Source organism: Phyllostomus discolor, chromosome 3 (genome assembly GCF_004126475.2).
Source record: "Phyllostomus discolor isolate MPI-MPIP mPhyDis1 chromosome 3, mPhyDis1.pri.v3, whole genome shotgun sequence".
NCBI lineage: Eukaryota > Metazoa > Chordata > Mammalia > Chiroptera > Phyllostomidae > Phyllostomus > Phyllostomus discolor.
This window is the reverse complement of record NC_040905.2, coordinates 89,994,883-90,019,076: the sequence shown is the minus strand read 5'-3', so window position 1 is coordinate 90,019,076 and position 24,194 is coordinate 89,994,883. Positions and strand designations below refer to the sequence as shown.

At 45.3% G+C, this 24,194-nt stretch overlaps 1 protein-coding gene across 1 annotated transcript; it reads left to right on the top strand.

Annotated features, from left to right (window-relative positions):
* Nucleotides 1-7,259: 7,259 nt before the first annotated feature.
* On the top strand, nt 7,260-22,511 carry LOC114499044 (paired immunoglobulin-like type 2 receptor alpha). The gene is made up of 7 exons (XM_036020075.1): nt 7,260-7,419; nt 7,763-8,152; nt 16,867-17,071; nt 20,835-20,839; nt 21,382-21,786; nt 22,005-22,036; nt 22,207-22,511. The coding sequence occupies exons 1-7, from the start codon at nt 7,362-7,364 to the stop codon at nt 22,327-22,329; spliced, it is 1,218 nt and encodes a 405-aa protein (XP_035875968.1). The 5' UTR covers nt 7,260-7,361; the 3' UTR covers nt 22,330-22,511.
* The last annotated feature ends 1,683 nt before the right edge of the window (nt 22,512-24,194 follow it).

Sequence of the window (24,194 nt, the reverse complement as noted above, 5' to 3'; positions counted from 1 at the left end):
TTAGGGGAGGTGAAGCTACAGACAGAAGGAGTCTGGGTCCCTTAGTCCTCAACTGGAAGAGAGATGCCCAAGAAGCTCTGAACCAGGAACATTCACAATGAAATGTTACATGGTTCAGGACAGAACTTCCACTGTGTTAAACTACAGGCATTGGGGGTTGTTTGTTACAGCAGTAGTAGGGTTTACTTTATTTAGTGTACCTAAGGTCCAAGAGTGAAAAAATGTAAGATACATTTTTTTGGTTGACTATAAACCCCTTTTCTTCTTATCCACATTTCCCAGGTTACATTGTGTTTTTCCTCTCCTATAGCAGGGTTTTCTGCAATAAAGAGCCACTGAGCATGACTCCCTTTGTATCCACCACACTTTTGCCAACAGGAAATTCACACTCCGTGTAGCCTTTGTTCAGTCAGGAAGCAGGATGGGTCCTGGTTGGAAACATATGGCTTTCTCAGATGACAGCAACTAGAAGAGCACCTAAGAAAGTGGATACTATAAAGGAAGGAGTGGGAAGGGTGAAAGAACACCAGAAGGGACAGTGTGGTGGCCGAAGGCCAGCCCAGTGAGCCTTCTCTTTTCATCTGCAGGCCTGAGAGAGTGGTTACCAGAATCCAGACACAGAGGGAGGGAGGGAGAGCTGTGCAGAGAGGGCTGCTTGACAGGCACTGGGAACAGAGTCAGGCAAGAGGGATCCTACCCTGACCCCAGGCTCTAGAAAGTCTTGAACATAAACACTCAGGTGAATTTATGAAACACACACGAACTTCTGGGTCACCTGGATTCCAGCACTCCCATGCTGGCCCAGCAAAACTTGTAACCTATAAAGAGGGCTCTCGTGACTAATATCCTTCCTACCTCACAGAAGTGCTTCTCCCCATAGCCTGCCCCATGTCCTGACCCAAGGGGACTGGACCCAAATGCCATAGGGCTTGGTGGGCCCTTGTTGACAGAGAAGCCTGCCTTTGTACAGGCCTGTGTGAAAGAAATGAGCAGAGGAGGTATGGCTGTTTCAGAAAAGACAAATTAATTAACTTGTTAAGCCTTTTCCTCAGATAACTGGAATGCAGTAGAGTTTTGCAAACAAACAATTGTGTCCTGGTTGTGCCAGCACCCACTTTCTCTCTTCTCTTTGTGTTCCAGTTTATGGTTCCAGGTACAAAGCAGCATGCTCTGCATTGCCAGGGTCTAGTCTCGGCGGGGTCTCAGGGTCCCAGAGGATGCACGGCTAAGGCAAAGCAACTGAAGCAAGACACCCGGTGGGGGCCAGAGGACAGCCAGGCTTTTTGGGCCTGACTGACTCACTGAGAAAAATCAATCTTTATGTTTATAGGGGAGGTTATACAACATTCAGTGCATAGTGTGATTATTAAAACAGAAACGGTTACCATAGAAATAATTTTGAAAAACACAGAAGGTTTTACAGATCAATCATGTTAAACAAAAAATAACTGAAAAATACAGGAGGTCCCACAGATCAACCATGTTAAACAAAGGTTATTTTGACCAAGAGGGTTATTAATCAGATAGCCAACAAAGCTATATGGGCATAAACTTTCAGGTGCCAATTAGTAAGTAGGTGTCTATTAAGATTCTAGGGATTGGTTTAAATTAAATGGGTGCAAGGGGTGATTTATAGGTTATATAGAAATTAGCTGTTATCTGTTAAGGTTAGATTTGTCTAGGTTAGGTAACTGTTTTTTTTGCCTAGGTTTTTGATTTATATATCTTGGGGGGGGGCATGTTTTGTATTCATTTCCATGTATTGAGATTATTATTTCCAACTAGAACTCCTTGCTTCTTTACACTCTTCTCCAGGGTATTGGAGGGGTAGTGACTCTAATAAATCTTAAGCTTTTGAGTGGTGACTCCTTAAGAAACATTCCTAGCAACAGCTTCCTTCAGCATTCTGGCAGGTGGTCTGCCCATAGTTTAATTTTGTCCTTAACTTCCCAGGTGGGGGAAACAGGCAGCATTAGGGTTGCTAGGGGTCTCTATTCTGTGGTCAGCAAGTCATTCCATGCAGAATCAGAGGCATCGTGCATGTTTTTTGTTATAACACACAAGTATCTAAAAATCCCACCACCTATTGCTAGCAGGGACAGGCATACAGGAAGAGATAGACAGGAGATCCAGCCAGTCGCCTCTGCTGTGCAGATGTGTCTCACCCAAATTGACTGTGTCAAGGGTCAGCTGTTGGTTGGCTCCTGACACTGCATAACAGCTGCACATGGCGCTGTAGCACTTTAAACAATTCTTATCACATGTCTACATATGCGCATGTGTGTACATATTATACATACATGTTTGTTATATATGGGTTTGACATATGCATGACGCATGCTACAAATGTTGCTTTAAAAAGTGGTTAAAATCATGATCTAAATGATAACAAGTCAGATCATGAAATGAAAATATTTTATTATATCTTCTGCAATAATTTCTGATTTGTGATCCTACCTCAACACATGAATATGTTGTGTAAGATGCATGACATTTCCAAATGTAAGTGTTGCTGCAAGAATTGTATTCACAATTCCAGTTTCTGCCTTAACAGAAAGAAGTTTCTTCAAATAGATATTAATAAAACAAAACTATCTTAGAACTACAATGAACCAGGAAAGGTTTTATTGTATCCTACTTTCTGTCATATTTATTTCTAAGTATTTCATATTTTATACTATTGCAAATGGTATTATTGTCAATTCAATTTCCAATTTTTGGTCAGTATATAGAAATACAACTGATTTTTGTATATTAACCTTGTATACTGCAGTCTCACTTCACTCACTTGTAGTTGTAGTGGGTTTTTTACAAATTCCATTGGATCTTCTATGTACACTATCATGTCATCAGTGAATAAAGAGTTTTTACCTCTTCTTTTCCAATCTGGATGACTTTTGTCTTAATTGGTGTACTCACAGGCTTTTAATTTATAAAAATGACTGAATGACAGGTCAGAGAGGCTAATGCCATTGACAGTTTTTATTACTGACACTTCCCAAGGGAAGGGGCAGGCCAGGCCATGCATGGGCACCAGTGTCAGTTAGAAGACAGACCCAAGAACAAGAGGAAAGCACAGGCCACAGTTGTTGTTGTGTTTTCTGCAGGAAAAGCAGGGCAGGATGGGGGATCAGTTTAGGATTGGCTGCTGTGACTAATTCCAGTGGACTTTGGGCTATTGGTGCCATTTCTAGGTGCCTGATACCTGGCTCAGGGTTGATTTATGGCAAAGGAAATAGAGATTTGATGTGTGAGAGTTAGATAAAAGAGGTTGAAGATTGGTGAGTTTGCTCATGAGAGGCATGCGTCCAGAAGAACCTTTAACTATCTCTAAGAATTGACTAGTCCTGGGAGGGACAGTCTCCTCCAGTCAGGAAGGCTTCAAATGACAGAACTTCAGGTGTATAGAAAGTGAAAAAATATAGTTAGGGCCCTGGCAAGGTAGCTCAGTTAGTTAGAGCATTGTCTCAAAATACCAAAGTTGCAGGCTTGATCACTGGTCAGGGCACATACATGAAGCAACCAATGAATGCATACATATGTGGAACAACAAATTGATGTTTTTTTTCTCTCTTGCTCAAAAAAAATCAATCAATAAAAATATTTTTAAAAGAAAATATTGCCCTGGCCAGTGTGACTCAGTTGGTTGGAGCATTGTTCTGTAAACCAAAAGGTTGTAGGTTCTGAAACCAGAAAAGACACCGGAGTTCGGGCTGCCTGTCACTACCAAACCCAATAAGCAATGACAGCAATTGAATCTCTATGGGCGCTTTATTCAGATGGCCAAGGATCTGAGAAGATGGCATGTTCATGCTCTAACAGACAGACCATCTTCCCTTTTCTTTCCAGGCCAAGGTTTTTACAGCAGGGAATAAACAAGGTGCTGTGAGGGGTTTTGAAATTCAGGGAGAGTCAGGTAGAAGAAGCTGCAACATTCCTGTCCTGCACGGTTAGCTGTTCCCAGGAGCGGGTGGTCATCTGTCTCTGGAACAAAAAAGTCTGGATGCCTCCAGTTGTCCCTAGGTGGTAATCTTTAGCAGTGCCCCAGGGGGTCAGCTGTTTTCCCAAGAGCCAGGACAGGCCTTACCTGTAGTTTCTGAAACAAAAGCTTTAACATATACATTACTTGCTAGACTTATAACTTTTTACCTTAAACTAAAATTTTCCAACTCTTGAGTCCCCCATCAGTTCCATTCCCAGTCAGGGCACATGCCTAGGTTGCAGGTTCAGTCCCCAGTTGAGGTGTGTACAAGAGGCAACCGATCTATGTTTCTCTCTCACACCCATGTTTCTCTTCCTCTCTCTTTCCCTCCCCTCCCCTCTAACCAATAAGCACATCCTCAGGTGAGGATTAAAAAGGAAGGAAGGCAGGAAGGCAGGAAGGCAGGAAGGAAGGAAGGAAACAGAGTTAATGCAATAGACCTTGTGATGATTGGATGTCAAACAGATAAATACAGAATCTAAGAAAATACAGTTAGAACACTTTTATTTCCTCTTCTTTCCTATTTCAAGGGCTAGAACCTCCAGCACAATGAATGGAGGTGGTGAAAGCAGATGGCTTTGCCTTATTTCTGATCTTGGGGGCAAAACAGAAGGAGGGTAAGGTGCTACGGAGGGGCAAAGGGTGGGGCAGTGATGGATGTGGCCAATAAGGATGGGAGAATGGAAGCTCAGGAAAACTTGGGGAAGATTTAAGGCAGTGGTCCTCAAAATGTGGTCCACGGCTCACTCTAACAGTGGGAAATTGTAACCCACTCCACCATTCTTTAGACAGTTTCTGTAAGTGCTAACTCTGACTAATATGTAGCTTGTAAATGAAGAGCATGTATGTATAAGAATCCTAGGAACTAGCTTCAAAGGATAGAGTCTTCAACCTTTAAACATCCCAATTCTGGAAGATTTGCTGATCTTCATCCATGAAGGTAGGAGGACGTGAAGCCAGGATGACTAAGCCAGGATGATACACACACTGGACCGTCACTTGCCTTATCAGAATGGACTGTGCTAGTCTGCACGTAGAGAACTTTTCTACCTCCTCCCTGATCTCTTTGTTCTCCCTCTCCTTCATTATAAAAAACCTCTGCCTCCACTGAGATGGGGAGATAGATTTTAAGACATGAGTCCCCATCTTCCAGATGGCCAGCACCTGAAAATAAACCACTTTCCTTTACATCAGCACCTACCTCTTGAGTGTTGGCTTTTGCAGCAGCAGGCAGCCCGACCTGCTTTCACTTATAGCTCTGTCCTGCTCCTAATGACACTGCTTCTGCCCCTCCCCCATGGTCACTAGCTGCCTTTAGGCTCCGCTGTCTTTGCATCACAAAACACCAGGCCCTCCTCCTCCCATAAGCCCTCCCCCCTCCTCCCGCCCCCATTGTGAGTGGAGCCACAGCTTGAGGCTGACTCCCAGGCCCTCTCATTCTTGTTGAAGGAAGAAATGAGGAACAAATCTAGAGACCACATGCCATCTCTAAACAGAAATCACATCTCACAATTCCTAACCTCAGGGGGATCCAACTGGGTCCAGGGACTGAACGTGACAGGAAATGTGCAACATGCATCTAGAGAGTCTGCACAGGGAACCAGCATGGCCTGAGGGCACCTGCATAGCAGGTTCTCTGCAAAAGTTAGAGAGTCTATTTTGTAAAAGTTCTGTGCTGCTCAGTGAAATCAGCAGTGACATCCCTGGTGGGGTCCCCTTCCTCAGGCAGCCTGGCAATGAGGGGACTGTCCAGCCAGGTCCCATAGCTAGTTGAGCAAGGCAAGAATGGAACCCAGGTGTCACCCCTCAGACAAGGCAGGCCACCCTCTAGAGATCCTTCTGAGAAGCCAGTGGGTCCCCTGTCCTCTGTTCTGCCCACATTTCCAACTGTTATCAATTCACAAGCATCTTTCACAGCCCAGAGGACTAATGACCTTAAGGCTCTGTGGCCTCAACTCCCCCATGGGTAAAATGGAGATAACAGTATACCCACCACAGAATGTTGTAAAGCTGAAAGTGAGGCAATACATGTTTAATGTCTGACTCAGGTAAGAAACCTCCATAAAAATTTGAGACCCACCCTGGCTGGTGTGGCTCAGTGGACTGGGTGCTGACTTGCAAACCCAAGCGTTGCTGGTTCAGTTCCCAGTCAGGGCACATGCCTGGGTTGCAGGCCAGGTCCCCGGTTGGGGGCACATGAGAGGCAACTACACATTGAGGTTTCTCCCCCTCTTTCTCCCTCCCTTCCCCTTTGTCTAAAAATAAAAATAAATAAAATCTTTAAAAAAAGTGAAACCTCTCTTCTCAGACTTGGGAGGAAGGTAAGAAAAGCAGACACAGACACAGAGGTAGGCGGGGGCTGCCTGACTGGCCTTGGAAGAAGTGTGGATGTTTTTCTTTTTTCCTTCCTTTCTCCCCTTCAATAAAAAAATGGTCTTGGGTGAGAATAAAAAAAAAAACAACAAATACTAATTCATGTCCTGGACCCATGACTTGAGAGTCACGGACTTGAGGCACTCCCTCTCTGAGTCTTGGTCACCTCTAATGTGAAGTGGAGAAGACAGACAACCCTACAGATCCAGATTTGAATTCTGTGGGTTAGGGCGTGGTCTCCAGACAACCCTCTCTGGGGAGATGGAAGGGTAAGACCACACTCACCTCTTAACTTCAGAGAGGGTGTGAGGTGCACAGAGGGAACAGAATGAGGGGGGGTGGGTCTTGTTTCTGCCTGGGGACTACAGGGGAGGGCCTGAGGCCAAGAGCAAGCTGGATGCACCTGGGGCTGGAGCTGGGGGCTGAGGGCGTCTCCATCAGCGTCCCTCCCTCCTACTCTTTCTAAGGGGGTGTAACTGGGCAGAGACTCAGGGCTGCTTTTCCTCTCTTGAAAGAGCCTGAGCCTGGTCCTGCTGCCACCACTTCCCCTGGATTGAGAGAGAGAAAAAGAGGCTGAGAGGCACCCAGAGAAGCCGAGAAAAGGAGAGAGAGAAAGAGAGAGCTGCAGACTGACTCCTAGGAGATGAGCAAGTCCCTGGCAGAGAGGCAGTAGAGGTGAGAGAGGGGAGGCCCAGGCAGCCAAGGTCAGGACCACACCCTTCAGTGTGAAGATGGGGACTGGGGGACCTTTATTATGGTTTTTTCACTGACAGCAAGGGAGGCCCTTTTGCAATATAGGAAAAGAAGAAGCCAGATGGAGGAAGGAAGTGCTTGTCACTCTGGGGCAGGAGTATTACGGGAAGGCTCCCACCTTCCCTCAGCCCTCTGAAGGAGCCTGATCCTGCCCCTCCCAGTTGTCAGACCACCCCCAGGCCGCCTCTCCCTTGGGCTCCCCTCTGGCCTAGAGGCTCTGCTTGTCTTCTCACCCCAGGACAAGAGCAAGGCGATGGGTCTGCCCCTGCTGCTGCCCCTGCTGCTGCTGCCACCAGCATCTCTGCAGGCTGGTGAGTGGCCAGGACCTCCTGGCTCTGCCCAGGGTTAGGAGGACAGGGAAGCCCCCCACCTCTGGTCTGTGGCCAGGCATCTGGAGAAGGGGTCTACTGGGGTAGCCAACTAGGCCTCCCACCCACAACAAGCAATGGGCTAGGCTGGTCCCACAGTGCTGGGTCCCCCACACCCCTCACTCTCCTTTCTACCCCAGGCCTGGAAAGGGAGACATACAGCCAGAGAGTCAGACATACCACCTGTCACACTTCTGCCCATGGGTGAAGGTGCCAGGCAGTCTGGGGTTGTCTTTTGGTCTCTCCAAGTGGCTTCAAAGTCTCTCCCTCTTTCTCCTTCCTCCAGGTGGCTCAGCAAAATGCAAATCAGGCCCTGCTTTTCAAGTCAACCAACCAAAGCACCTCTTAGCCCCTGTGGGTGGTTCCATCCACATCCCCTTCTCCTTCTGTTACTCCTGGGAGTTAACCAGGGATCCCAGGGTGAGAATATCCTGGAGAAGGGGACACTTCCATGGGGAGTTCATCTACAACACAACCCCACCTTTCACCCATGAGGATTACAAGGGCCGCCTCTCCCTGCTCTGGACAGAGGGCCAGAGGAATGGCTCCCTCCAGATCTCGAACTTGCGGAAGGAGGACGAGTTTCAATACTTCTGCCGAGTTTGTTTGAACACAGGGACTGGACAACCTTTGTCAGTGCAGTCCATTGAGGGGACCAAACTCACCATCACCACAGGTGAGTCCTGCTGCCCCAGCCTCTGGTGGCCTCCTGCCCCAGGACTGGTCCAGGCACCTCTCTTCCTGACCCTACTCTCATATCCTCTGCCTGCTCCTGACTCCTTCCCAGGCCTGTGCTGACTTTACCATTCTCACCATAATCTCCCCCAAACTTGGGCAGCCTTCCTTGCCCACCCCCCTCACTGTCCCCTTCAGATCCAGCCCCCAGCCCCATCCCCAGTCTTCAGCCCCTTCCTGGCTCCCTGGTTGTCCTCCCTTCTTGCTCCAAGATGGGGCTCCAGCCCTGCCCGCTGCCCTGGCCCCAAGTCCTCCGGGTGAACTTGACTTTTCCAGGATGTGGCCTGCCTTCCCTTTGTCATGTGCCTGTGTGTGGGGCCCCAGCAAGCCCCCTATCTGTGTCTCCCCACAGCCATGAGCTCAGCCTGGCATGCACAGAAGATAGCCAATGAGAGTCTGAGGACACCCCTGGCCTGGCCCCTGTTAACACCCCACCATCTGTTTTTCCATCCTCCCTGCTTCCTTTTTCTACTCTGCTCCCCAAAACATGGCCCTCAGTGCTCTCACCCCAGTGCCATCTCTTTCCTCTTTTTCCCCATCTTTCTCTTCCTGTCTCCATCCTCTTTAACCTCCTTGCCTCTCTCAGGGCTCCACCGCCACCTCCTGGACATGCAAGTCCCTGTGCTGCCCCCTTCTCCACCCCGATCCTGCTCCTCTTACCAGGTTATTAGAGTCACCTCTGCAACAACAAGGGCAGCTCCCGCTTACTGCGCAGTGTCCATCTGAAGCCTTGGTATGAGTTGCCCTAGTTAACCTGTACCACGACCCCACAATAACATCAGGTACTGCTACCATCTTCATATTAAAGATGGGAAAACTGAGGCATACAAGCTAAACACCAGCCCAAAGTCCTGCTTGTGGTACAGGCAGAATGTGAACCCAATTTAACCTCAGAGCCTCCTCTCAACTACTAGCCTCTCACCTTACCTACTGACTTGATCATCTTATTGTCCTGATCCATTTTTAACCTGCTGTGGGGTGTGTTCCTTAATAGTTCTTCCTATATTGCTTATTGGGGTGTGGGATCTTAAACCTGGGTTTATCCTTCTCCAGGGCAGTGAGGGGAGAGGCTCTCTCCCAGGCACAGGCAGTGAGGGGATGTATTGTGAGACGGTTCCGTTTTTGTAATCTCTTGCACTGGCAACTCTAAACCATGTCCATGATGAGTCACTCCTGCCAGCAGGGAAGGACACTCTCTGTGCCCCACCCCGCCTACCCTGGTAAACCACTGCTCCCTCTTGGCTACCACGTTAGTATTAGAGCAAACAGAAACTGGCTCATAAACTGAATTATTCGAGGCAGCCTTGGATTTATATTCCCTGCTCCCTCTCCATATTTCTTTAAATGTCCTGTTTTGAGAGATTTGCGTGCTTTTTAGATCCCTCCTATTCGTTTCCTAATTCCCCAATATCCTCTTTATTTTTCCCAAATGTTCTTTATTTTTACTACTAATGTGCAACATTATTTTTTAATGTTTTATAACAGCCACTAAAAAGTCGTGCATGAACCCTGACCAAGATACTGGGTTATATGCACGTGTTTACCTCCACTGCCAAAATCAACTAAAATGACAGCAAAGTAAATTTTGTAAAACAAAAATCCACAAGGACAAAAAATACGTGAACTAGGTGGACAAAAACAAAATTTGGGGAGCCAGAAACAAACAGACTAATGTAACTGGTTTCGGCGACCAGAGGAACCACGCCCTAAACCAGCACTGGGGCGACCCAGAGGCAAGGCAACTTGCACTGCAAACCCCTTACAGGTTCAGGAATGGCAAGTGCCCCTAAGTACCCCTGAAAAGGGGCCTGAAAACTAGAGGATTAGTTAAAAATTTATTTAAGAGCAGGGAAACCTCCATACTCCAACTCTCCACCCCAGCAGAAGACTGTAGATTTGCTTTCCAGGAAAAAAAATGAACCAGAAGGACTCTGAGGGAAGTACCTTGCGCATAAGTAGGGGCAAGGGTTCAGTCCTTAAAACTGGAGATTTGGTGAACTGATGAGACCATAAACACCTGAACACCCTTAGATGCCCCCTAGGACTCAGGCAACCAGGCTGGTATACTCCCAGCCCCACCAAGAAGAAAAGATCAGGAGAGTCTTCTCTGAGAAATCTATCCAATGGGTTCAAAAAAGATGTAGAAACCTAACATAACTCTACAGCCCACTAACTGACAAGCACCTTCTCCCGTGCCACACACACAGCTTCTGAAGAGCATGGCTTCCTGCCTGCGGGGAGCCAAGGGGGCAAGGAGATTGGGGTCTCGGCCTCGCACCAAATCCCTCAGCACTAAGGATTGTACCCTCGCCTCAGCTAAAGATACCATTAAGCTAAACATTTAAGGACGTCTTCACCTATGAAATTCAGAGAACAAAAGAAACAGTGGGGGCAGGGTACAAAAAAGCTGAAAGAAACCAAAACCAAGGGGGGGGATGGATTTTTTCAGATATCTATCATTCTCTGAAAGAGAATGCAGGCATGTAACAGGAAAGCGTGCTTTACAAAGGAGCCTTCCAAACAATAAGCAAGCTCTTGGGAATTAGAGATATAATACCAAAGGTAGGAAACTCAGTAAAAGGATTGAAAGATGAAGTTCGTGGAAATTTCCCAGAAGGCAGAACAAAAGGTCAAAGATTTGGAAACTATAGTGGCTTGAACAGCAGCTATAGAAAGACATGCTCATACGCCAATCCCCAGAACCTATGAATATAACCCTGCAACAGATATGATGCAATGAAGGACTTTGAGGTAAGGAGGTCATCTGGGACTACCTGGGCCTACTATGAATGCAAACACAAGTCCTGCATGAGAGAGGCACAGACAGGAGAGAAAGCAATGTGACCACACAGGCGGAGAATGGAAGGATGCAGCAACCAGAAACTGGAGGAAACAAGGAACAGATTGTCCTCCAGAGCCTCCCCAGGGAGCTCGGCCCTGCTGATGCCTTGATTTCTGACTTATGGCCTCCAGAACTCTGAGAGAATAAGCTTCTGTTGTTGGAAGTTACTCAGTTTATGGTAATTTGTTACAGCTGCCATAGGCATATATAACATAGAAACTATAAAGAAAGATAAGAAAGATTGAGGATTGGTCCAAGAGGTCCAACCTCTGAATAATGCTAGTTCTTGAAACAGAGAAGAGAGTAGGCCATGAGGAAGAAAAATAACAAAGAAATCACCTAGAAATTTTCCAGAACGAACGAGCCCTGCAAAATGAGTCAAAATAAAAAGACCTACCTCAGGGGCCCTGGCTGGGTGGCTCACTTGGCTAGACCATCAGTCATCCCATACACCAAAATGTTGTGGGTTTGGTTCCCGGTCAGAACACATACCTAAGTTGTCTCTCTCTCTCTTTCTCTCTCTCTCTTCTCCCCTCCCCCTCTAAAATCAATTAAACATTTGGAGCTATCAAATCTCTCAATAATGAATATTTTATAATACGAATTCAATAAACATATCCCCAAGTGATGATTAAGAAAAAAGACCTACCTCACAAAACCGTGATATGAATTTTCAAAATGTCAGAGGTAAAAAGAAGATTCAACAAATTTCCAAGAAGAAAAGAAACAGGACACATACAGAGATTCAGGAATCACATGGCTCTGGATGTCTCAATGGCAATACAAAATTTAGACAATGACCGAATGTCTTAAAATTCCAAGGAAAATTTTTTTTCATTCACTCATTTAACAAATATTGATTGAGTGCCTACTACATGTCAGGTGCTAACCTGAGGACTGGTAATCAGCAGTTAAAACAAAACAAAACAGCTCTGGCTGGTGTAGCTCAGTGGATTGAGCTTGGGCCTGAGAACCAAAGGGTTGCCGGTTTGATTTCCAGTCAGGGCACATGCATGGGTTGCAGGCCAGGTCCCCAGTTGGGGGTGCATGAGAAGGAACCACACATTGATGTTTCTCTTCCTTTCTTTCTCTAAAAGTAAATAAATGAAATCCTTTTTTAAAAAAGTACCCACACTGAAAGACAGCAGAGAGCAGAGCAAATGCCATTGTTCCCTCTTGGACCCCTTCCCTGCACACAGTCACAACCCAGCAACGTGGGTTACCCCTCCTGGGTGAACACCTAAGGCTCGGCACCTCACACATAACAGGCATGATAAGACAAAAAAGAATGGCTGAAACGAAAGAACAGATCAAAGCACCAGAAAAAATACAACTAAGTGATGAAGAGATAGCCAACCCATCAGATGCACAGTTCAAAACATTGGTAATCAGGATGCTCACAGCATTGGTTGAATTTGGTCACAAATTAGATGAATAAATGAAGGCTACACTAAGTGAAATAAAGGAAAATGTACAGGGAACCAATAGTGATGGGAAGCAAACTGGGACTCAGATCAATGGTGTGAACCAGAAGGAAGAAAGAAACATCCAACCAGAAAACAATAAAGAAACAGGAATTCAAAAAAATGAAGAAAGGCATAGGAACCTCCAGGACATCTTTAAACGTTCCAACATCCTAATTACAGGGGTACCAGAAGGAGAAGAGGAAGAGCAATAAGTGGAAAACTTATTTGAACAAATAATAAAGGAGAACTTCCTCAATCTGGCTAAGGAAATAGACTTCTAGGAAGTCCAGGAAGCTCAGAGAGTCCCAAAGAAGTTGGATCCAAGGAGGAACACACCAAGGCACATCATAATTATATTACCCAAGATTAAAATGAAGGAGAGAATCCTAGAAGCAGCAAGAGATAAGGGGACAGTAACCTACAAAGGAGTGCCCATCAGATTGTCAGCTGATTTCTCAAAAGAGACCTTACAGGCAAGAAGGGGCTGGAAAGAAGTATTCCAAGTCATGAAAGGCAAGGACCTACATCCAAGATTGCTCTATCCAGTAAACCTATCATTTAGAATGGAAGGGCAGGTAAAGTGCTTCTCAGATAAGGTCAAGTTAAAGGAGTTCATCATCACCAGGCCCTTATTATATGAAATGTTAAAGGGATTTATCTAAGTAAAAGAAGATAAAAAAATGTGAGCAGTAAAATGACAGCAAACTCACAATTATTAACAACACCTAAAACAAAAATAAAAACAAACTAAGCAAACAACTAGAACAGGAACAGAACCACAGAAATGGAGATCATATGGAGGGTTATCACAGGGAAGTGGGAGGGGAAGAGAGGGGGAAAAGGTACAGAGAATAAGTAGCATAGATGGTAGGTAGAAAATAGACAGGGGAAGGGGAAAGATAGTATAGGAAATGTAGAAACCAAAGAACTTATATGCATGACCCATGGACATGAACTAAAGGGGGGAATGTAGGTGGGAGGGGGTGTGCAGGGTGGAGGGGAGTGAAGGGGGGAAAATGAGACAACTGTAATAGTATAATCAATAAAATATATTAAAATAAATAAATAAAAAGTGCCCACAAAGATAACATTTACACTTGAGTGTGGAACAAAGACCCTTCACCCCACCAAAAAAAAAAAAAAAAAGCAAAGACATTCATTGTGTGTGTCAGGTGGTAGTGAAAAAAGAAAAGGTGGAAAATGAAGCATAATCAGTGGGATAGAGCTGCTGCTAGATGTGCTGCTTTACTCAGATGGAACAGAGAAGGCCTCTGGAAAACTAGTCAAGAGTCTCAGCAGGAAGCAGCCACTCAAATAAGATAAAGAAGAGAATTTTGAGTGGGTGCAGGTAGGAAAACCAGTAATGGATGATGAGACACCTGGGACCAGCCACAAGCCTGTGGCCTCTGGGGAGGTAGAATCAACATGCCCATGAGGATTGGTTTATGTGTCAACCTGACTGGGCCAAGGGGTGCCCAGAGAGCTGATAAAACCTTATTCCTGTAGGTTAGGAGTTTTTTGGAAGCAATTCACAGTGGGCATCTTCCATTGCCTTGTGGACCCAAATTGAATGAAAAAGTGGAGGGAGGACAAATTTGCTCTCTTCTTGAGCTAAGGCATCTATCTTCTCCTGCCCTTGGATGATAAAATTTCTTCTGTATCTCTATCCTATTGGTCCTATTTCTCTGGAAAACACTAATACGATACCATCAAGGAGAGGGCAAAGAGCTATGTCCTGACCTACCCTCCCCCTCCCGTCTTCTGCTGGCAACTGCCAGTGGCCACTGAATGGGAACCAGGGGCAAGAGATCTCATGGGTGGAGTCCCTCAAGATTAGCCTCCAAAAGCACCAAGGAGGTGCAGAAGAGCTACAGAATGGATCTAGAGAAGCCAGAGGAAAAATCCAGCCTAGGGCAGATTTGTAGGAAATACGGAAAGGTCTTAAGAAAAATGTTCCAGTCAAGAGGGAACACAAGACAAAGGTGGTGAGATGGGACAAGTGTGGCTGAAGCAGATGAAGAAGCTGAGGGTGGCAACAGGTGGGGTCAAAATAGGCAGATGTGCACACACACATATAGATATAGATATCACACAGTAGAATTAAACTGCATGTTATTCTGCTCTATAACTTTCCATTTTTACTTAATGCACTTCAAGTAACTTTCCATTTCAGTACATACACACCTGTGCCTGTTTTTTCAATGCTGTGTGGTGTCCCATTGTAGCAATGTGTCATAATTTACTTAATCAACTGAGAATTTAAAAAATTTTTAATTACTTAGGGAAAAATTTACTGACATGACAGATAAAATAAAATGATAGCAATGCATATTAAAAACAAAACTAAAGCAATACTCAAAGTTAAATTTATAGTATTAAACACTTATATTATTTCAAATATGAAGAAATTTTAAAAGTGAATGAAATAGTTAATTTCCAAGGAAGAAGTACCAAAAAGAGAAAGGAGCCAGCCCTAAGGAAAATCATAGTTTGAAACTAATGAAAACCTACGAAGCAACAGATTTATTAGCAAACAGGACAGTAGTAAGAATAACAAATGCAGGAAGTAGTTATTTAGCAAAAAAAATAAAACAGACAAGACTGTGGCGAACCTAACAACTTAAAATCCTGTTGAAATCATGAGTGAGTGTATGCTTAATTACAGGTTAATATATCTAAAAAGCTCTGTGAAATGGATGACTTCCTGAAACAATTTTAAAGGATGAATTTAAGAAATAGTAAACTTTAATGGTAGACAAGAAGAAATTGAGAGCACTATTAAAATACTATTTTTCATAAAGATTTCAAGTTCAGAAGGTTTAATAGATAAATTCTTGTAAAAATTTAAGGAACAGATAATTCCTAGACAGAAGGTTCCAGAATATAGAGAAATATGGAAAACTATGTAGTCCTAATTAATTTCATAAAATGGTATCATAACCCTGATGCTAATATCCATTCACAATGTTTTAAAATGCAGACTAAAACGAGAGGCTGGGTTTTCATCTGTCTGTTTGCTTTACGGATCCTCAAGTTGGCACAATGGGAATGAAGGTTGACACAACCTTTGGGAAAGCATTTGGGAACATCTGTCAAAGTGTGAAATACCCACACATGCTCTTAGACCCAGTGAGTTCAGTGCTAGGAGTTTGTCTTATGGAAATGCTGGTGCAAATGTTGAAAGGCCTGTGTTTAAGGTTGTCCTTTTCAGCATTATTGTGATGTGGCAATGACCTAAATGTCTTTCAGCAGGAAATGGAAAGTTACCTTAAGTATTTATACTTTTATTATTAATTTCTAATAAGAGTGGACAGTGAATTTGGTCTACATTAAACTGAAGATTGTATTTTAATTGGATTTTTTTACTTGGTAGAGTATTTGGTCAAATTTTTAAAGGTCCATTAAAATAAGATACAATGTGTTTGTAAAACTTAAATATTAATTTAACCTTAAAAACACATTTCAATATACACTAGGTTCTTTACAGATTTTTTTTCATTTATTAAGACAATTGTGTAAAAGGGCAAATCCTGGATGACTCCGCTTAGATGAAGTACCTAAAGTAGTCAAATTCCTAAGGACAGAAAGGAGAGTGGTGGTGGCCAGGGGCTGGGGGAGGAGAAAATGGGGAGTTGTTGGTTAATGGGGACAGAGTGCCAGTTTGGAGAGAAGAAAAGGTTCTGGAGGATTATGGTGGTGAGAGTTGCACAGCAATGTGAATGTTCTTTTTTTTTTTTAAGATTTTATTTATTTATTTATTTATTTATTTATTTATTTATTTATTTATTTATTTTTACAGAGAAGGGAAGGGAGAAATAGAGAAACACTGATGTGTGAAAGACACAGCGATCAGTTGCCTCTCACAGCCCTCTCCAACAGGGGACCTTGGCCCGCAGCCCAGGCATGTGTCCTGACTGGGAATTGAACTGGCAACCTTTCAGTTAGCAGGCCAGCGCTCAATCCACTGAGCCACACCAGCCAGAGCTGAATATTCTTAATGTCACTGAACTATAACTTACACATGTTAAAATCTTAAATTTTATGTTATGTGGCTTTTGCCACAGTTTTTTTTTTTGATCCTGTGATCTAGTTACCTCTATTTGTAAGTGATGCAATGAGGTTCTGAGGTCACAGCACTGATCGGTGGTAGAGTCAGGATGTAAACTGAGTGATGTATATTCTAAGCCTTCAGCCTTTCACCTTGTTAATCCCCTCCCGGTGTGAGAGCTTCAGAGGGTTGCTCCCTGCACCCAATATTCCCCAGACTAGGGAACAGGATGTGATAGGTTCACGCAGATACCTCCAATCCTCCAACAGAAAATTTGCTTATTTCTCATGTTTTTTCAGACACTGAGAAACCCACAGAGGGGCCCACCAGCACCAGCACCAGCACCACCACCACAGATGGTGTCAATATCTCTGGGGAAGAGAGGAACTCAGGGTCTCAGCCCCTGACTCCAGGAGCTATAGTTGGGGTGGCAGTGGCCAGTGCTGTGTTCAAAATCGCAATTTTGGGACTGATAGTCTACCTCAGGTGGAAGAAGCAGTCCAGGTAAGCGATCCTTTCCCCCAGGCTTCCCAACTGGGTGTTTTTCAGGACCACTTGCACCAGGATGACTGCAGATCCCTGCTGGGGTGAGGTCTGGACAGGGAATCTGCATTTTTAATAGTCTCCTCAAGTGGTGACTGGGAGTGACCAAGTTTGAAAACCACAGCTCTAAACCAACCCCTCTCCATAAGTCTGACTGTTCTCCAGTTCTTCTCTCTTTACTTAATCACTTATCAGTCCTCACCTTTTGTTCATGGAGAAGAAAGGGTCTGCCCTGAAATTAAGGAGAGAGCAAAAGGAACAGGAAGTTGGCTCAGCTCAGCAAGCATTGGTGGGGTACCCATTTTCCAAGGCCTGACTTGTAATTAGAGATACAAAAGTAAATACAGCAGAGATCCTGTTCCTCAGGAACTCAGTAGGGGAGGGAAGGGATTTGGTGCAGTTGCCTGAAAGGCTTTTTGCCTCATTTGGAAAGAACTATGGTAGTTGGGAACAAGGAAGGGATAATCAAGGAGGACTTCTCAGAGGAAGTGACACCTGCAAAAAGTCTCAAAGAATGAAAAAGAAGTAGCCAGGTAAGTGGCAAGGGTGGTATTAAGGTTATTGTTCTTCCAGGAGAAGGAAACCATTCTGGGAACTGTGAGTAGCTCATGCTATGGAGGAGGCAGGAAATGAGAGAAGAGGACCTTGTAAGTTATACCCCAAAGCCTTGAATCCCAGAGGCAACATTAAGCAGTGAGGTGGCAACCTCACTTCGTCTTGCAGATACATAAAGCCTGCAGTGGAGGGACCAGACACGGGCCAGGCTGGAGTCAGTCTAATGCAGTGACACCTCGAGTGCAAGCAGAGAGCCAGATTCCTGAAAAGGTTAAAAAGGAACCAGTAAGACTTGGTGATTGGATTGATGTAGGGGTGAGGGAGCCAGAATGTCCAATTTTACAACAAAGATGTGATAAAACCAAGGGAATTAGGGAACATAGGAGGTCAAAGACAATGTTTGGGGATGAAAAATTATTCCTCCAGTTTGGGATATGTTATATTTGAGACACTTGTGTGGCATCTGAGTAGAGATGTCCATCATTTACAGCTCGAAGAGAGGACCAGCCTGGATGCATTAATTATTTGTACCCCAATACCCTCCAACACTGATTTGAAATTACTTTAAAGAAAATTTGCAATGAGAGATTTGTCCTCATAGATGTTAAAGCACAAAGGTAAAGAGCATAGAATCTGACTGCCTTCAGTCAACCCTGGCTGGGTCAATTCTGGCACAATGGTAACATTACTCTGTGCCTCAGTTTACTCATCAGTAAAATGGGGATAATCATAGTAATTAACCCAGGTGTTGTCATGACAATTAAACAGAATGCATTTAGAATAGACACTGGCACAGAGTAAGCACTAGATAAGCATTAGCACCTACAATTATTAAGCCACAATAATTAAAGTGATACAATACTAGCATATAATAGATAAACAGAAAACAGATAAAGTGATGGACAAAAATTAAAGCTCAAATATAGGCCATATGAAAACAGACCCAAATATGCAGGAATTCAGTAGGTTGAAAGGTAGCCTGTCTAATCAATGTGGAAAGATGAGTAATTCAATACATAGTGCTGGATCAGTGGTGCATGGCCACCTGAGGAAAAAAATAGCATTATTCCCTACCTCACAATGTGCACCAAAGTAAATTTCAAGAAGATCAAAGATTTGAAGAAGAAAAAAATGACACTAGTACCAGAAGAAAGCATGCACTGGAGATGACTTCAGAAGTAAGACATAAAACTTGAAAAAACCATGAATAAAAGTATTGATAAGTTCAACCACATACAAACTGAGTTTAAATTCTGCAGTGCAAAAAATACCATGGTTTTCTCCTGAGAGTGAGGATGAGGGTCAAAGATGAAGAGAAAATGTGACACAGTCACTGAGGACCTGAGAAGCCACAAATCGGTAGAAGCATCATAGCACATAATTGTGTTTTTCCCCAGCAGTATTCAACTGTGCAGTTGAGTAATCCTTAGGACCTGTCAATTAAAAGTTCTGTTTAGCAGCTAGCATCAGAGACCAAAAACAGCCATAGCTTAAGTAACACAGTAGTTATTCCCTCATGAGGAAAATAATCTGGAGGCAGACAACAGAGGCTGCTGTCCTTAGGAATGCAGGCTCCTACCTTCCCACTAACAGTTCCTGGATACTGACTTCTGTCCTGAAGGCTGCCTCATAGTCCAAGGTGGCTGATAAGACTCCGGCCATTATTTCTGAATCCAAGTAAGAAACAGAAGGAAGGAGGAAAGGATAAAAGACTATGTCCGAGTTGTCTGTCCTTTTGAAGAGCCTCCCTGGAAGTCCTACCCACGCGTCCCCTTATATCTCATTGGCCAGAGTTTAGTCATATGTCCCACACCTATCTGTAGGGGAGCACATAGCCACTCCAAATAAAATCAAGGTTCTGTAACTGAGAAAGAAGAGGTGGATGGATACTGGATAAGCAAATAGCATGCCATGCCAGAGACGTATGTAGGATCGGAGGTTTGCCGGCTCGGTATGGCAGGACAAGGGAACTCAGGAGGTCAAGGAGCTGGTGAAAGGGTCCAGACGGAGAGTGGAGGACTCGCAGACATTCTAGGTAACCTGAAAGAAAGTGCATTGTCAGGGGACAAGAGCTCAGGGAGGTCAAAGCACGGGTGTAGGGGGAAGGTGATGAAAGAGAGCTGGGAGGAAAGAAAGTTGCAGCATAAAAATGATACTAGCATATAGTTTTAGAGTTCTTATTCCCAGTGATTAAAAAAATAAAGGCCAGGGTATAGCTGAGTGAGGTGGAGGTCATTGGAGTTGGAGGGGAATGAGTGAGTCTGGCATGTTAGAGGACTGTCCCTGTGGGTGATGACACCTCCCAGGAGGGTGGTCGGTGGTGGACAGGATGTGTGTGAACCAGGGACCATATGCCTGGGGAATGCTGTAGGGACTTGAGGAGGATCTGGAGGGGAAATAGGGTGTTTGTGGGGCAGGGGTGGAGGGGTCGGCTAGGTAATAGAGTCCTCAGCGGAAAAGAGGAACAGGCTGCAGTGCAAACACAGATTCCAGACATGAGGTTCACAAGGTGGGACAGAGAAAGAGCCACCTCTCAGAAGGAATGACAAGAAGCTGGTTTGAAAGGGCAGGAGGGAGCGATGGTGCCTGTGACAAGAGGGGGTGGTGAGGGGTGGGTGGCCAGGGCTCAGCAGTGGAGGGAGCAGGTTGGGGGATTGCAGGGAGGTCAAGGAAAGGGGCAGGAAACAGACAGAAAGTTAGGGAGATGGGGCAGGGTGAAGGGGATACTGGGTGCAGAGAGCTTTCAGGAAAAGTTGTTGAGGACAGCTTTGGTGTTGAGGACAATAGCAGGACAGGTGTGGGTGGCTTTAGGGTGCCAGCTGGGTGCTTGCTCTGAGTCCCAGGCCCTTTTCATATGGGTTTCAGCAGAGCTGCTCTGCTGCCCTGGTTTATCCAAGGGTCGTGTCAGAGTAGGACAGAGCAGAGAAGACAGGAGGAGAAATGATGTTCATGGATACGCACTGAAAGGCTGTTGGTCCCTGTACAGGTCTGTGAACTAAAGCCAGAGCGGCAGACAGGTAAGTGCTTGTCTTCAAAGGGGAACATGGGAGTGGGGTGGGGGCGGGTTTGGGGAACAGGAAGTGCTGTTGTAAGCACAGCACTAGGGAGCTTTTCACAGCTGTTCTCATCCTCCACTTCCCCACCCACATTTTCTTCTGTTCCGTGACAGGTCAGGTACTTTACTTACTAAGAAAAGCATATTTAATTACTTTCTCTGGTTCTTTCCCAGAGTGTCCCCCTGTTCTCTTTCTGTAGTATCCCCTTTTTCTCCTCCTTTCATGGCCAATTCTCAGCTTTTCCTTCTGTTCATCCTGTTTTCTTTCTACCTTGAACATTACCCTTTCCAAACGCATTTCCCTGTTCCACACTTTTCCCTCTTTCTTGCTCATTGTCCAATCTGCCTTTCCCTGCTGAGGTGGCAGGAGGGACCACGGGATTCATGGCTTCCATCACCTCTAACATCTGCCTTTTCTCAGAGCACCTTCCCCACTGAGCTCCCAGCCTGGCCTCCTCTCTGTGCCCTTCCCATCCTCCTCTCCCTCCCACCAGTTTCCTTTTCTCCATCCTTCTTCCCATTTCCACATTCACCCTTCTCCCTCTCTCCTTTCTCTGCCTCCCTGACTTTTTGCCAGCTGCCTTCCTCGGCTCCCCTCCCAGGATGGCGTCTCCTCCTGGGGACCAAGGCCTGAGCACCCAGCCAGAGGCCATGACATGAGCCTCCTGGTTTTCCTTCTCCAGTCTTAACCAAGGCAGGGCCAGCACAGGGGACAGGAACTCACCCTTCCAATTTCTCCTCCCGTGCCCCCTTCCTACAAAAGTGGCTTCCCTAGAACAATCCTCTTCCTGTTGGCACTCAGGGACCTCTCCTGGGCTGAACCACAAATCACCTTTCAACGCTCTTCCAGGCATTGGAAGAGCCTCCAATTCTGAGAGCCTCAAACCATTGCCTACACCTTCCAAGTATGTCCAAGCAGCTCGCAGAACCTCCCACAAGAAAACCAGCCAGGTGCAGGCCTTAGCTCTTGTCTGCTCAGCCTCTGACACATTTCCCACCCTCTCCTTCCCATGCAGGGGATCCTTCCATAACACTGAGGAGAAGTATGAGGACATTGGGAATACAGGTCAGTTCTACCACCGTCACTGCCCACTCTCCACCTTGGCCCTTCCTACTTCCCCACACTCTCTCCCCACACCCCTCCTCTTTCCCCTGCCTCTCCCATCCCTCCCGTGTGACCCTGGTCCTAAACTGGCAGATGACCTCACTGCTGAGCCCTCCACCCACTTCTCTACCCTGGCTGCTGTGCCATCTGACCCTGGCACATCTTGATTTTTTTCCTAGGACAACATGAAGACCCCAAGCTGGACCCAAAGGTAAGCAGCTCAGACTAGAGCCTGAAAGAATTAGAGGGAAGCTTGGAGAAGGTGGGGTGGACATACAGGGGGACTGTGGTACCGGCAGGGTTCTTAGGTGTGGGATCACTGCTCTCAGATGGGGTCAGCTCCCCTCCACTTCAGCCCCTTCTCTTTCTGTTCTCACCCAGGTTGATGGTGTCCTCCATGCCTCCCTTGTCCTCGCCAGCTCGACCTCACCATCAGCACCTCCCTGCCACCCTGTCCACAACAGCCCCCAGGAAGAGACCCTATACTCTATGCTAAAGGCCTAAGGAGTGGGACTGAATGATGACCTCCTTACAGAAAGCCGCTCACAGGGATCACCACTTCCTATAATAGGCCCAGCCAGTCACAGATGACTCAGAAGTCAACAGACATCAAAGGCCACCAAGGACCTGAGAGAAACAGCCATCTGCTCCAGTTCCCTCTTCAACTTCCTTCCTTGCCCACACACGAGAAAAGTACCAGGCCACAAATATTGTTTGAAATGAGTGCATCTAAGGAGGAGACTGATGCCACCTTCAACTTCTGTCCTTGCCAAAAATGAACTATAATAGCGCATACCCAAGGTCCTCCTCTAGTACTTTTATTCAGTGACTGTAAGTCCCCAAACACTGGTAGGCAGCCTGGAATTCAAGTTCTGCCCCTCAGTCTAATCATTCTACTACTTCCCTTACACTAATACTGGGCATCATTTAAGCCTTTACATACATCACCTCATTTAAACATAAACAACCCTATTTTAGTGGAGTGGTAAAAGTGGGAGCAGGCTGAGCAAGAGAGTGAATGGAAACTTATGAAAAAGGAATCAACAAGGATATAAAAGGACAGCGGTGGCTCTGGGTGCAGATGCTGACCAGTATTCAGGTGAGGTGTCTAGAAGCAGAGGTAGCTGGAACAATGGTCTTTGTTTTCTCTGTGGATAAGTGCTGCCCCCTTCTGGGAGTGAGGAGGGAATGGTGTAGTGTGATTAGCTGCTGCTTGGGGGAATGGCAGAAAGCATAAAAGGATTACCAATCATTGGAGATGGTGAACTATTAGTATCACCAATTCATACACACACTCATCATTGTAGACTGCAACCAAAAAGAAAAACAAATGGCCACAAATTCTTCACAGCTTCTTCTATCGAGAGGTGGAGGCTGTTTCCTTATCCCTGAATCTGGACTGGCCTTATGACTTACTTTGACCAATAGAAGGTGATACAAGTGATACTGTGTGATTTCTGGACCTAGACCTCAAGTGCAAGTGGGCTTGCAGCTTCTGCCCTAGCATGAGAAACCCCCCTGCCACCATGTAAACAAGCCTGAGCTAGATATTGGAGACTGAGAAACCATGTGGAGAGAGGCCCAGCCATCCCACCAATCCCAGCTGAGGCACCGTGTTGGGTGATGAGGCCGTCCTGGACCATTCACCGCTAGCCAAAGCATTCAGATTCACAGAATTGTAAGACATAATATATGTGTAGTTTTGGGGGTGGTTTGTTGTACAATAAAAGCTAATTCACTCATTCTTTAGATAATTTTTAAAGCATATTCATAACTATCTGGTTGTTTCCAGTCATTGTGCCTTTGTCTCGGTTTTCATTTACTCCTTGGTCCTTTTATTTTTTTTCCAATGGAAAAAATTTTTTTAAAGATTTTATTTATTTTTAGAGAGAAGAGAAGGGAGGTAGAAAGAGAGGGAAACACCAGTGTATGGTTGCCTCTTGCACACCCCCCACTGGGGACTTGACCTGCAACCCAGGCATGTGCCCTGACTGAGAATCGAACCCGCAACCCTTAGGTTTGCAGGGCCGGCACTCAATCAACTGAGCTACACCAGCCAGGGCCATAGAAAAAAAAATAATAGCTAAAAACATATGTTTACAGGGTGATCAATAAAAGAATTTTAAGACTTAAAAGACTTTTATGGGAAGTGAAATGGAAAAAATGAATTAAAGGCAAAAATTTAGTACATTTTTTGGCTATTAAAGAAGAGCTTTTGTTTGTTTGTTTCTGAAAGTATATTCTTTTCCCACTACCATTTAGTCCCCCGATACCTGCCCCCGACAATCCCCACACTGGTGTCCATGCCCATGAGTCCTTTTTCCTTTTTCTCAGTCCCTGTGCCCCCTAATCTCCCCTACCCTTAGCTG